This window comes from Bombina bombina, chromosome 5 (assembly GCF_027579735.1).
Source record: "Bombina bombina isolate aBomBom1 chromosome 5, aBomBom1.pri, whole genome shotgun sequence".
Lineage (NCBI taxonomy): Eukaryota > Metazoa > Chordata > Amphibia > Anura > Bombinatoridae > Bombina > Bombina bombina.
In genome coordinates this window covers 325,641,245-325,657,201 of record NC_069503.1, presented here as the reverse complement: position 1 = coordinate 325,657,201, position 15,957 = coordinate 325,641,245, and the positions used below count along the sequence as shown (strand labels likewise).

The 15,957-nt window shown below is 30.8% G+C and overlaps 1 protein-coding gene across 1 annotated transcript in view; it reads left to right on the top strand.

Annotated features, from left to right (window-relative positions):
• The first annotated feature begins 266 nt into the window (after window positions 1–266).
• The window catches only part of MEOX2 (mesenchyme homeobox 2), a 129,170-nt gene continuing 113,479 nt past the window's right edge, over window positions 267–15,957 (top strand). Inside the window, exon 1 of the mRNA XM_053714115.1 lies at window positions 267–1,011. Within this exon, the coding sequence (XP_053570090.1) occupies window positions 510–1,011 (502 nt within the window). The 5' untranslated portion in view covers window positions 267–509. The remainder of the gene's footprint in view (window positions 1,012–15,957) is intronic.

Genomic DNA, 15,957 nt, shown 5'->3' with positions numbered 1-15,957 from the left:
GCACAAGCCAGACGTAACTGGCTACCTTCACCTGTGTACTGATACCCGATCTAAGCACTCTGTCATTTTATAATCCTTTTAATGATTGCAATAACTCTGTGGAACTCTAAAGTATAACGTAAAGATGCAGTTGCAAATTACAAAGATCTGTGACTGCTAAAGTTTTTTGGTCAGTGCTGTGTTGCTAAGCCAGCCCCCAGCTCACATTACACACTATTTATATCCTCTGTTAGCTGTTTCCCCCTTAAAGCAGCTCCTAGGGACCACCTTCTGTTGGCTTTAACCTCTCCTACTCTTGACATCTGAGTAGCTCTGCAAAAGCTCATCTTAAGCACTATACACTGTTTAAGCAAAGGAGACAGGCCACCAGGCTGAAGACCTGGATTATCTGATCTGTACTTTTAAGTGTGTCGTTACTGGGAAAAATATCATTTTACAGTGAAAAGTGACAGCGTTGTGGAGTTTAAACCTTTCAAATTTTCCTGCCTACAACTTGAAACTTGCATGCCATGGAACACACATTATTTGGCTGCCTGCGCAGCCCTCATGCCACATCCCAAGGCTTGCACCCCTTTACCCAATCTTCCCTTGCACTCCATGGAAGATCAGACCACATGTCCTATCCTGACCTGACTACATCTTCATCTTCCTGCATAATAGCTGGTTATCCAAATGAGGAGGGCATGTTTGGAAGCCAGCATCACAGAGGGCATCACCACCACCACCATCACCATCACCACCATCAGCAACAGCACCAAACTTTGCAACCTAATTGGCACATTCCTCAGATGTCATCTCCACCTGCCTCCTCAAGGCATAGTCTTTGCCTTCAGCAGGAATCTGGACCTCCAGACTTAGGAAACAGTCCCCCTATTTTGTGTCCCAACACATCTAGCTTGGGCACCAACAACTCCACTGGCGCATCATGTGTGACAGGGGATTATGGCAGGCAGACCCTTTCCCCTGCTGAAGCAGAGAAGAGGGCAGGTAAACGAAAAAGTGACAGCTCAGGTAAGAATATTTTCACATTCATTTTACATAGCTTCAATGTTTTCATTATTAATCTAGACATTGCTCCAAATAAATGTTTTTATTAGCTGTGTGATTATATTTAATATTCTCAGAATGTATGTGTGTATAAACATTTATTTTAAAACGTTACACATTGGATAACATTAATGACCATTGTTTTTTTTTGTTTTTTTTAAAAGTCATCTAAATTTTATGAATATAATTAACTCGCTTATGTAACTTTCATACAGATGTAGTCACTGTGCTAGCATTATATGTAAAACATGGTATGTCTGTGATTGCTTTTACATTACTAGTAAAAACAAGTTTGAATTCTTTTTTAATTAATTCTACAAATTATAATTAAATTGGGCAGGGTAACTAACACTGTATCATAAATGTGCACACAACTAAAATACCACTGAGGGACATGTACATGAATAAGTTTGTTTATGGTTAATGTATGTAGATAGATAGATGATAGATAGATAGATAGATAGATGGATAGATAGATAGATGATAGATAGATAGATAGATAGATAGATAGATAGATAGATGATAGATAGATAGATAGATAGATAGATAGATAGATGATATAATAGATAGATAGATAGATAGATAGATAGATAGATGTCTAGGTATAAGAGGAAAAAAAGTTGCTAGCCACAAAATGAAAGTTACTGGTCCACTCTTAAAGGGACACTAACCCCAATTTTTTTTCTTTCGTGATTCAGATAGAGCATGACATTTTAAGCAACTTTCTAATTTACTCCTATTATCAATGTTTCTTCATTCTCTCTGTATCTTTATTTGAAATGCAAGAATGTAAGTTTAGATGCCTGCCCATTTTTGGTGAATAACCTGGGTTGTTCTTGCTGATTGGTGGATAAATTCATCCACCAATAAAAAAAAGTGCTGTCCAGAGTTCTGAACAAAAAAAGAAGCTTAGATGCCTTCTTTTTCAAATAAAGATAGCAAGTGAATGAAGAAAAAATGATAATAGGAGTAAATTAGAAAGTTGCTTAAAATTGCATGCTCTATCTGAATAACGAAAGAAAAAAATTTGAGTTCAGTGTCCCTTTAATTAAAGGAAAATGTCTAATTTCTTACTCGTCTATTTTTTTATTTCTTACTAGTTCTTAAAGTATTAATTTGGATTTCAAAACTTAGGATCAAGTATATGATTTACATGTTTTATTTTGTGTATTATATTGGTTGAAAAAGGGAAAACTTGTGAAGTTCCATAAATTTTATTATACTTCTATTTTTTGGTTTCCTCTTTTTTAGCTGCTACTGAGAGATTTACAATAGTAATGTGTCTGTCTATCAAATATATTGCTTGAAAATAACAAATACAATGGGAACAATGAATAAATATATTCTCTATAATAAATATTTTTCCCATTTTAAATATATTTAATATAGATGTATTTTATAGTATACTATTTATGTATATAGTTCCAAGTAAAGATGTTTTTGTGTTCAAACGTAAAAGTCACAACAGGTGCCTATACGTCTGATTTAATTAGGAGTTAATAATACAATACCACAAATAATTAATCTCTTACACAATACAGCATTTCAATATTTTTACCTTTAAATAACTTAATAATATCAAAATCAGCTGATGAAAATTAGGTTATATAATCAATAAAAAATATTTAGACAAGATTTAAACTGTTAGATAAGATACACAACTAGTCTTCCTCAAATTATATTGTAGATATGGTAACTAAATACACATTACTTTACCACCAAAATGATTGTGATCATTTTGAAGGCATTTTATCATGTCTGGTACAACAATGTAATGCAGACCAATTTAGGGGGGGGGGGGGGAATTGTGAATAAATCTAAATCATAATGATTATTATTACGAGCAAAATGACTCGTGTTTACAAGAAAACCAAACTTCTTACTTTCTGCTATAATTGCTGACTAGTCTAAAACTAAGCGGACCAACCCTGATGATGATTATTATTGTTACTACCATATATGTGTGGCATTGTGATATGGTATAACATATTATGGAAAACAGAGACAGAAATATCAGTTGCTAGAGCAGAAAAAAATATAGGACAACCACCTACAAATATGACATCAGAATGTCACAGCTGCAATAATTTTTGGAGTTCTTAATTCTTTTAACTATTTCCTGAGAATTACAGGCCGAGCATAGTGTATTGTTAGTCATAATTCTAAGGAAATACTTTTGTTTCAAAGTATGTATGGTGATTAGAATTTTTTTTTCTTTTTTTCTTTTTTTTTAAGTAAATTGTGGTGTCCAATGTTTAAAGCTCTCTTTATCAGAAGCCTTACCTGACATAGAGATATAGCCGCCTGTCTATTAATTTAAGTAGCCAAATGAAACTAGTATCTTACTTATATTTGAACATAGTTTACACTACCTTTTACAGGTTAGAAAGCATCACTTCAAGTCAAATTCATTATGAGAATAACTTGGTAAATGTGTGACATATTTTATATATGTATGTACCTGCAGTTTAGACATAAGCATAGCACTATGTGTTTTATTATTCAACTGCATGGTATCTCACCAAATAAAATATGCAAAGCAACGTATGGTTAATATTAAATAAAAATATTAATATGTAGACCTATTTTAATCATTTAGTTTCTTTTGCAAAACATATTGTCATTAATTGGATGTTTACATTGCAAAAACATATAAAAATACATATAATACATCACAATAGACATTATAGCAGTCTATGAATATTAACCTCATTAGTAAAATAAATAAGATTAATAGAAAACATACTGATTTCACTAGTCACTGTGTAAAATAGTCTAAGAGGATATATATTAAATACATACACATACATATACAAATATATATATATATATATACAGTATATATATATATACTGAATATATATATATATATATATATATGTATACAGATGTGAATACACACACATATATATATATTCATATATTTATCCCCCATTATTGTTTGTCAGTCTGTGTACTGTGTTGTTTAAATGTTTTTAGGTTGCCACAGTAATAATTGAACTTTGACGTGGCTGTCAGAAACACGGATGTGAACTTAAATACATCTTCAGAAATACTAATTTAAGCACAGAATTCCAAAGGAAAAAATAGTAAATCAAAGATTTGACCCAGTAAATGCAGCAATAATGATGCCCACTGTAGCTAAAAAAATTAAACTTTTTAGCTTACAAAATATAATTAATTCCATTATATGAAAATGCAAACTAGTTTTGCATTTATAAACAAGTAGGAGTTTTAGAAGCATGAAGAAATAAGCTCTCCATATACAACTGTGTGAAATGGTATGTAGGTTGTACATTTCTGTATTGTGTATTATTGAATATACTGTATATAGTTTATCATAGTTCTATTAAATGGTTTTAATAGTTTTGGGATCGGTTGCCAGATTCAACTGTATTACATCATCTAATAGTGTGACAGAAAGATGCAGAAAGTATCATGATCACGTCTGTAATTTGTATTTCATTGTCAAAATATATTACTATTCATGAAGGTGTGATATGACAGAAAATTAACATCTTAATAGTTGAATAGTTAAAGCTCAGATATGAGAAATGTATATGTATTACATATTTCTTCTAACTGGTGAGATTAATAAAGTTTTTATATATTTATTGTGGAAAAATTCATCAAAAATACTGTATATACTATATCGAAAGTACTATACAGAATAACAAAAAGTGTACTTATGAATGTAAAAAAGCTGATTCCTCAAAAAGAGTCCAATTCATATACTATGTAGAATAACTTATGAGGTGTATTTAAATCATGGTGAATAACAAACAAGCAAACTGCAGTAAATGTATACAGTTAAGCTTTATTTTAAGTGTTGCAATAGCATATCAATGTTTAAAATAAATCAAAAAGCATATTGAAGTCAATTAAGTAATGTTTTAGAAGTTGAAAACATTTTGCTCTACATTATTTTATCATGCGAAGCTGAAAACATTTTGCTCTACATTATTTTATCGTGCTCTTGCTGCTTAGTGATTAGTTTATTATAAAATATATTGTTGTCACCCGTGAAGGCTAAAAAGGTAGACATTTATCGGTATCTCAATTGAAAAACAAAAAATGAAGGACTTAATGAGTAATTGAACTTTGCTTGCTAAATATTAGTGTGCTTTGCAATGTTGCAATAAATTAAAAAATGTATCTTTGTTTAAACATACTTGTAATACAAAAAGAACAAATCAATTGTGCAATTAAATGATACAATACATATACACACAATTATAAGTAAACTAGAAATGTCAACAGGAAAAAATACATCAGTATCATATATCAGTGTCCCTGCATAAGAAATGGATAATATGCCATTTGATATCTTTTTTATTAATAAAATAGCCTGTGAACTACAATTTGAGATATCTAGAAATATATACATCATATTTATATTTATAAAAAATATATTGGCATTTTTTTTAATATAAAAGATTTGAGGAGACATTGCTTATGGAATATATTTTTTTTCCTAAAACTTTTTACAAGACTATTAAATTAGTTATTGAGGAATATGAGTGTACTAATAAATGTACCAATTCTGAAGCAAAGATGCATTGATAGAGTTTACCTCTGTGTTGTGTTTTCTGAGGGAAAAACTTTTCTAAAAATTCTTCTGTATATTTAGAGTGAGCAATCAGAAGGTGGTGAGGTGTAGGGTCTAACGAAACACAATTCTAAAAAGCAACTAATTTTTCTCCAAATATTTGTATGCCATAAATGAGTTATTTTAGCATTACTTGCACACATTTTTTTTAGAGCTATCTAATGACCATTCAGAATATAAGTAGTTTTTTTTCATAACAATTAACAACCTTATCTTTAAAATTAAAGAAAAGCGTTGTATTTCTTTCATTTGAGTACCATTTTTGCTACTAGTTTTTGTTTTTGTGTTGTGGGATCATATCACAACTTCTAAACATAGCTTGTTTCTGTGTTGGAATATAATTAGGTGACATACAATTTATATTCTTTTGTAGGTGGTTTCTTTAAAGGAAAAAAATATGTGTTGTATTATACATACAAAGTACAGTAATGCAGAACACATCTGTGCATTACCTGTGTGTTTAATAACAAACTTGACTTCCTGTGAAATCTCTTCCTGTTTTGCAGATTCCAGTTTACCGTTACTTCATACAAATAAAACTCATTTTCATGTTAACGGGAGAAGCTACATAGAATGTCAGCATTAATCTTTTGTCTTATTTTTTTCCAGAAATTAAAGTATATTTTGGTATAAAACAAAAACATTTGTTTAATTGATTTTAAAATTAGCGTATCTAATGAAAATATTTTTTTCAAAATATACACCCTATTGAAAAAAAGTATGTGAGACAATTGTAATGTTGCAGCAACTTGTGTGATCAGCACTTCAGTTGGTGCCTATTCTCTTGGCAATGATCAGCAGGGAGTACGTTCCCCATTATATTTAATGGTTTGGGGGTTACAACCTTTGTTTGACAAGGGCTCAGGGTCAAGTTAACATAAAAATATGTGCTTTTATAAGAATTATACAAACAATAATTGAGTCCTTATTTAACATAAAGAGTTTTGGATTGTAGATAGTGAACTAAATATAATGCATGACTTCCTGTTTCTTTAAATCATGTAACAAAACATATTTGGTAGTGTATCTTATAATATATACTTTCATGTAATATTTACTTAAAACAAATAAATATCTTGTTTTGAATTCCATAGTCTATGTTATGTGACACATACAAATAGTACAAATGATTTTTGCTGCATGCGTTTTTAGTTTTTATTGGGGAAGATTCTTTAATTGTAATGCCAAAACAACTGATGTTCTAAATATAATTTTTACTGGATTTTTTTTACATGTTAGCTTTGGAAACTATTGAATGATTTATAAGACCACAACTTCAAATCATGCACTTTCAAATGATGTTATCTAATAGGTATTTTATATTACTGCCCTAATTATGTTGACGGCATCTATTAAATCTGTTGTTTCATTAGTAATTTAATATTTTAACTAGTTCTAAAAAAATATTTTCATGTGTTGTCATATTGACAGAACCTTGTACAGTGTAAATGTTATGCAACCATATTATTCAGTATCTGCCAAAATCATTTTAAAGGCCTCTATGTCTTACATTTGTAACTTCCAGTCATTAGAAACAATATTTGCTGCAAACACAAGCCTTTATGGAATTGTAACTACAGTGAGCGTCTTATTAACTCAGGCAGTTGTACTTCATAATTTAGGCTTTGGGAATTCAAGACGTTATGCAAATATTTTGACATAGCAAGCAGTTAAGAAAATACTGATCATTTAATATGAGTGCCTGTAAAATTCAAATATAGATTGGTAGATTTTTTTTTTTTTAATAGTATATATTTTGATTTATATAAAGTTAAAACTTATAAAACAGAGTTTTGATTACTAAGTTATAATTGTTTGATTTATAAAAAATATGTGTGCATCCTCTGAATAGAAGTGTAGCTATTAAAACTTTAACACCATGTATTTACAAAATATTTCAAGTGCAGAATAAATCCTTTTGGTCATTAATTAGATGCATTTAAATAAAAATGTCAGCAACTTTGCAGGTGTGATTAAAATCTTCAATAATATACCAGAAACATATTTGGAGTGAAATAAAATATTTGGTTTATGGAGTTAAGGCACATATAATGGTATTTTTATATTTTTTTAAAGGAGAGCCAATTACTTGTTTTATGCAGTATTAGTGGTTTTATAATTATTCAATTATTTGATTTGATGTATAGACACATGAAGGATAACGTAGAAAGGTAACAATATTTTATCTATAAGAAGTCAACTTTAAAAGAGGGGTGGTATTTCAACCCATTGCTAAATGTTGGTGTTTGTAGATAAATTAAGTTTTAAGATTTTAAAATGATGTAATTTTTAAACATGTTTAAATTTATTGTAGTCTATTATCATATATACTATTGCAGATGCTGGCAGTTGTTAAGGGATACTTTGCTACTAACTAAAGATAACAATAACATTAATACTTTTGATTATTCCAATATAGGGGCCGATTTATCAAGGGCTGAATGACCTCTGATGCCCCTGTTTCCGCTCAAGCCTTCAGACTCGCCGGAAACAGCAGTTATGAAGCAGCGGTCTTAAGACCGCTGCTTCATAACTGGTCTGCCGCCTCTGAGGATGCGGACATCAATCCACCCGATCGTGTATGATTGGGTTGATTGATACCCCTGCAATGTCCGCAAGATTTTGATAAATCAGCCTCATAGTCTGAGTTTCCATTATTGATGATATTTGTTTTTTTTGGTCATGCTGATAGCTGTAAAATAGAGAGCAATTTACAAAGGGGCTTTTGGCAATTTACAAAGGTGTTGGAGCTGCATGTTGCATCATTGTGGTCAAGGAAGGATTTTGGGGCTTTCATTAAAGTTAATCAGAGTTGTTAAAGTTAATTTTCTTTCAGTTCACATTAACTTCATTAAGGCCTTTTGACTTGCCATTTTTTTTAAATACGTAAAGCACATAGAAATGAAATAAAACAATATGATTTCTAACACAGATTTTTATCCCCATGAATATATATATATATATATATATATATATATATATAAAATAACAAGCAAATATAGGGATGCACTCAGCAGGACTATATATATATATATATATACACTGTATATATATATATATATATATATGCACACACACACAAAATAAATATTTATTAGACTTTACAATAGGTTGGAGACATATGACATAATAATTGATCATTGCCATTCAAGCAAACACAATTGTAGAAGACAAAACTTAACTCAAAACAGTAAAATGGATTCTAGGAAATCTCAACATAATCGATATACGAAGCAAAAATTTACTTAATAGAAATAACCGTTTTAATCAAACGACATAAAGAAATGTTATTCATTTTGATGATAAAATGAATTATATTTCAAATGTCTTCACATAATTAGCTTCAATTATTTAGATTAAATGTCTAATGTTTGTCCCTTAAATGGACACTATATATGAATATGAATGAATGCTCTTATTTGTTAGGAGTCAGGACACATCATATTTCACTATCAATGATAAATATCGTTAAAGTTCCTGCTCGAAGGCATGAGAGCTGCAGTTACTGAGCTTATTGCAAATGCTGTGCAACTGCCATTGTTGATTGGCTTACTAGCTGTTCCTGTTTTAAACTATGTGTTTAACTCTTTTACTGGACGAATTAGACCATTATTATTATTATCATTTATTTGTACAGCGCCATAAAATTCTGTAGTGCTGGGCATACATATTTTTACTAGAATGTCTCTTTACAGTATCACTAATACTTAAAATATTTTTATATAAAGCAGTCTATATGAGTGCGCATGGCCTGACTATATATGTAAGCTGGTGATCTTTTGTCATTTTTTATCCTAAATATATTTTTTACGCATATACATAAGCACACATGCTTTTCACAGTTTTTTAATTTAACATTTTTATAAGTTGTTAAATGTTGCTCCTGGTATAATACCCTATTTTATCTTACCCATATACGTTTTCAGTTTACCAGCAGTGTTAGCAAAATAGTTTTATAGAAAGCAGTACAGAATATTTTCTACATCTGTATTACAAACAGGAAAAGTGCCTACAAATACATAGCAAAAAAACACAATACTGTTTCTGAGCCGTACGGAAAAAAGATTGCTGAAAAATGCAGAATAAAAAAAGGCATTTATGAAAATGCAATAAACAGACTTAAAAATTATTATATTTACAGAAAATCCCAACTGATGGTGACAGCAAATTATGATGTAACTTATTTTAGAATCAAATGCTAATATAATATTTGGCATAGAAAATTTCTGGTTTGCTTTGAATATGCTTTAAATTTTATGCAAATGTTAATAAAAAATTTAAGATATGTGCACTTGATTTGCATTAATAGATCCAACAGAGGATATTAAGCAGGGGTGTGATACATCAACAAATGATGAGAATTAAGGTGTGCAATTTGAAAACAATCAATAAAATAAAAAAAAAACCTATAAAAAAAAATTATGTAATTAAAGTAAATAAAGTACATGGTGCTCTATAACATTATTTATAAATATATAAATGGTAACTATATATCTTTAAGGGTCAACTTTACCATCTTCATAATGTAGTAACGATACTGATATTTTTAAGATTCCAAAGCAAATGAATTGGCTAGAGTAATTTATTGGAGGCACAAAAACATTCAGAATCAGAAAATAATAGTTTGAGCACATTTTTTTTAATTAAAATTACTTTGCCAGCAATTATCACCTTTACTTAGGTGGTAGTATTCTCAAATCTGTTGTTAAAAGCATATTATGTATACACTTAGGATCTGATCCAGTATTTTGCCCCAGCCTTTGGCTTAGATTCCTTCTCTTCTCTATGAGAAGGGAAAGATGAGAAGTTGAAGACTTGGTCCAAATGAACCTGCTTGTTACTATAAGTGAGGTTGCTAAGGTGCAAGATCATCCACCCATCTCAAATAACTGGTTTGTAACGATCACTCACTATCCTCTGTACTTGTTTAAGATGTATCCAGCACCAGTGCTATTAAAACATTGGTGTACTATAAGTAAAAATTATTAGTGATCTCAATTTAATGAAACATACTGTACTATTCCATGAACTGACCTCTACGTGCACACATGGCTAATACTAAAGACTCTTTAAGCTCAACATTAAAAATAAAAGTAAGCAACAGGTTGTGACATTTAGTTAAATTAATTATTTTGTTACATTAATTTAAATTAACAACACATTGTGATCATATTTCTATTTTCGTAAGTGGAAATCTACCTATCTTTCTATCTATCCATTTATCTATAAAACACACACACATTTCCTTATATATTGACGAAAATTTATATTTTAATCAAATGTATCACATGCTTATTTGATTTATTATTTTAATCTTTAACTAAATCATAACATTCAATTTGTTCATGGATTTGCACTATTTGATTCAACAACAAAAAAAAAAAACTTATTGGACAGTTCAACTATATGAAGCTTTATCCTCAGTATAATGTGCTTAATTCCTGGTCTCCTTACCTAGATTAATGAAAGATAAAATAATACTTTTCACCCCCTTTTGCATAATTATGATATTGTAAATGACCCCACCCACTCCTCAACTAGTTGAACCTAGTGTTAGCAGGCAGATATAAGAAGCAAGGTAATGGTAACACGGTATATCTTGTATGTGCACAAGTGCAAATGTAAGTTCTCTTTTACTACTACATACCATTGCTGCCATCAACTCTTTATGATGTGGTAAGTACAGAACATACCTAGCTTTTTTTTTTCTTTTTTTTTTTTTTCTTTTAAATCTGCTCAGTGCCAAGTTCACCAATAATTAATGTGCAATATGTTTTCTGCACCACCCGTATTTTATCTTTATTTTATTAAGGGACCATCAGGCTGCTAATTTAGTATTTTAGCAAGTGGGTGCCTTTCACTGTGTTGTGTTTCTCCTAGTGTTAGCGCTCCATGTACTAAGCAGTCAGCGAGCTACCCGCAACAAATCTCGCGTCAAAACTCGCAAACTGATATGTACAAAGCCGTCAATTATGTTAAAACTCGCATCTTTAAAATTGCAAGCGTACTTATCCGCCAAACCTCTCTATCTCTCCATTTTTCACTGTAATTAGACACATTTGACCACCAACTCGCCAAAAACGAATGTACTAAAAAATCTATTTGTCCGCTCGCTATAATTTCCGCTCCCACCTCGTTATTTTTGCCTCGCCACCTTTTAGGTGGCGGGCAAGGTACAAAACAATAGGAAAGTCAATCTAGACGCCAGTCTAGACATATATAAAAGGCAGTAATATCAGCATTGTACTTACAGCATAACTGGCGTCTAATTTGTCTCTCATTTCCATGTACATAAATTGCGCCCAATTTGTTGACTGTAATTAAAGAGTAATCTATATTTTAAATTTGTATTGTATAGTTGTCAATCTTTATAATTATTTTTATATTAATATTTATATATTATCATATCCAGATGAAGCCATATCCAAATTGTAAATAAATATTACAAAAATAACGCTCTGTTATCACTCTTCAAAAAATTTTGAACAATAATAAAGTTGTTTAGATAAGTTGAACTTTTATAGGAGCAAAATTCTATTCCCGCGACTACTATGATGTTCGTGACACCTTGCATGTCACGTGTTAATAATTGGCCAGACAATTCAACTGAAAGTTAAGTACATCAGCTTAGTCGCGGCGAGCGAGGCGTCAAATTTATCAATAATCCGCCACTGCTCGCGGCGGGCTAGACTTGTCTATTTATTGGGGGATTATTAGTACATAGTGACAGCGGACACCATTTCGCCCGCGGCGAGTAACGGCGAGTTTATCTGCGTCTACAATGACGGATGAATTGACTGCTTAGTACATGGAGCCCTAAGTATATGTGAAATTCAAGTCCTCAGGCTAAGAAGGATACTTCTGCTTCTGGAACTTCCTCTGTAATACTGAACTGTAAGAAATGTGGTCATTTGACCCTGTTTTGAATCTTCTCTTAATTAAATGTCACCCCTTTCATTAAGTAGATGCATTCATTTATTAAAGTAGCATAAGATTTTTATTTGTATTTAGGTATTTATTGCAGTTAGTACTTTCTAGTTCACATTCCATCAAGCAATGCATGAACACTACACACATACTATGTACAGGTCAGTCACTCACACATATGTACTGTACTGTTGTTTTATGTAATTGTCTTCAGATATGCTTTGACATATAAATGGTCAGCTGTTGTTTTTTCTAAGATGGTTGCCTTTCATTAGTATATTATTATTCAAGCCTGTTTTTTAGTATCATTATTTTTTTTTTTTTTGCTTTCCCTTAATCACCAATCCAGTAATCTCAAAGGGGTATTTCCTGTGAAGTGTCTATCTGATTTTTAAAAACAATTAGCTTGAAAAATTAGGTTGAAGTCACCCAAATGTGGCTGTTTTATGTCAAATTTGTTTTAAAATAATCAATGGTTTTAAAATTCAACTAACTTTACCCAGTTTTGAAGTGAGCTAAGGTTTTCTAAATTTAATTTTAGTTGTTAGTTTGTTGTTGATGTTTTTTTAACCACTTTGCACCAAGTTTATTCAGTGCAAAACCAGTTTAAAAATATAAAAAAATATTCAGGTTAAATATATAACAACTGCTATTGACAGCTAAAGTGTTAATTTTATGGCAGACAAACTACTGTTAAACAGCAGCCAACCTTCCTTAAAATTAACCCTGTGGCTGCCAGTAGCATTGCTTATAAATATTTGTGTCAAAATGGGCTGCATCTCAATACATGAAAGGTATTGCAATTTGATAAAAAAAATATTGTTATCTAAATATTTTATAACAGAGAATTCCTTTAATTAGGGGTTTAAGCTCTAAATACAACAAGCTGGCTTGTGCAGTGTATGGATTTTTAACCTCTTAAGGACATATGACGGAATTTTTCTGTCATAAAACAATTGAGCAAACTGAAAGCTGTGTCCTTAAAGGGTTAAGTCTCCAAGTTTAGATTTAAATTTAGCTGCATTTTACAAATAGGTTGCAAGTTGGGTTTTTATGGATAGCCGACTGCTATAGTTAAATCAGTTCAGCAATTTTTGTTTAATAACAACTTATATTTTGCAAGTCAGTTGTGATGGGTGATATTACAAATGCAACAAAATAGCTGACTAACATTTGAATCCAGTTAGAAAATAAGTTACTCATCATATTAAATATAATATATTTTAGTGCTTGATTAGTATATTAATACAGACTAAGTAGAGATGAAAATGTAATCAATGTAAACTTTATTTCGGTGTATCCCTTAAAATAAATTAAATGAAATAACTCTGAATTTTGTTTTGCCAAAAAAATAAAAAAATAGTAAAACAATCCAATATTTCCAATTGATAATTAAATTAAATCCTAACATATCAGTACATCCCCCCTTTCATTTGACAGCTTTAAACCAATTTAAATTTATGATTACCATTTGGTGAGAGGCAGATAGAAGTTAAAAGTTTAATTGTATCCAATATTAAACTTAGAAATGATTTACTAATAATGTTCCAGCAGATGTTACATTTTTAGCTTTAAGAGGGCCTGATGATCAATTAGCTGTCCCTGCTAGTGGCGTTGCAGACTCCCATAGAAATAATGAGAGATTTTTGCTGTGTAAAAGTTTGCAATGGAGGACGAGGTACACAGGAAGAAACTGGCATATGTTTCAACTTTAATATTGCGCCTAATATAAATCAACATACGCTATTTTCAGTGCACTGTACCTTAAAATCGCAGTTATTTTCATATGCATAGGTGTTCCTTTCAGAGTAATTAGTGTTCTGAGTATTTTGATAAAAGCTTTCCACCTTTTGAGTAGTGAGAAAAAATTGATCTGTAGTGTGGAAATGTTTAGCTAATTATGCTGGGATTTGAGAGACAATTTCATGCACGCTCACAGAATGCCAATGTTCAGCACAGTTTACGAAAAAAAACAACAATTACGATTTTTATTTTGTACTTATATAATTATGAATTCCTATGTGATTTTTGCACACCCAGAGTATGTAAATTACGATTTATGCTGTGTATATTTAATATGATTTAATCCTGTGTAATTTGCATATAAATTCTACATTTTTGATCAAATACAAGTTTTATTGAACAATTTTGCTTCAATGTTTGATACATCTTAAAAATAAATAAAAAAAATCCCTGTGTATTTTTGTGTGAATGGTTCAATTACTCATTTTGTATGATTTTTAAAATTACGATTTTCATGTGTACATTTGTAATGTATGCAACGCCTTCTTATACAAAAATGCAGATACACCCCTTAGCGAGACACCCTGTTTCAGGGTAAAAAAGCTTTAAAGGGACACTGAACCCAATTTTTTTATTTTGTGATTCAGATAGAGCATGCAATTTTAAGCAACTTTCTATACTCCTATTAGTTCTCTTGCTATCTTTATTTGAAAAAGAAGGCATCTAAGTTTTTTTTTCCGTTCAGAACTCTGGACAGCACTTTTTTATTGGTGGATGAATTTATCCACCAATCAGCAAGAACATCCAAGGTTGTTCACCAAAAATGGGCCGGCATCTAAACTTACATTCTTGCCTTTCAAATAAAGATACCAAGAGAATGAAGAAAATTTGATAATACGAGTAAATTAGAAAAAAATTGGGTTCAGTGTCCCTTTAAATCATTCAACAGTGAATTTTAAGTACTGGCGAGCATTCTTAAATAATCTCACCAGCAACAGAGATCTTTAGATCACCCAGCCCTTAGTAAAGCAGTCTGTAGTGGGACAAAAACAATCTTTGAGAGGAATTTGAGGTATTGTACTCTTTATTGTAACATATTGGGCAGATAAAGTGCTAAAATCAAGACACAGTAAGTTGTCCCGTACTAAGATCCACTGTGTTATATAATACAACATACTTCATGTCAAGGCTGATTCGGAAGGTTACATTATTTTTTACTTTTATCTGATCCAAATGAGACAAAAGTACATTGCATTAATGATACAATAATAACAGAACAACAGAGAATACTCAAACGGATGCTCACATCACTCCTGCCATTGTCCATTTTTTTTTACAAACCATATCAACAACATGAAATGAAACATTCCACAAATTAAGTCTATCAAGATTATTGTCTCTCCTCATATGTTTTTACATAGAAGTAGTATAGAATAAAGTTATTGTTAGACAATGTAAATTATATCAATATTGTTTCATTACCCCCATACTCAATAGAAGCAGATTCTCAACTAAGTACCAACAGAATGTAGTATATAATCACAAAACATTATCATATCAGAAAAAAAAAGAATTTGAAAAGCTCATAGAAATTGAAGTTGCTGTTACCATAAAAGAAATAAAGAGAGATT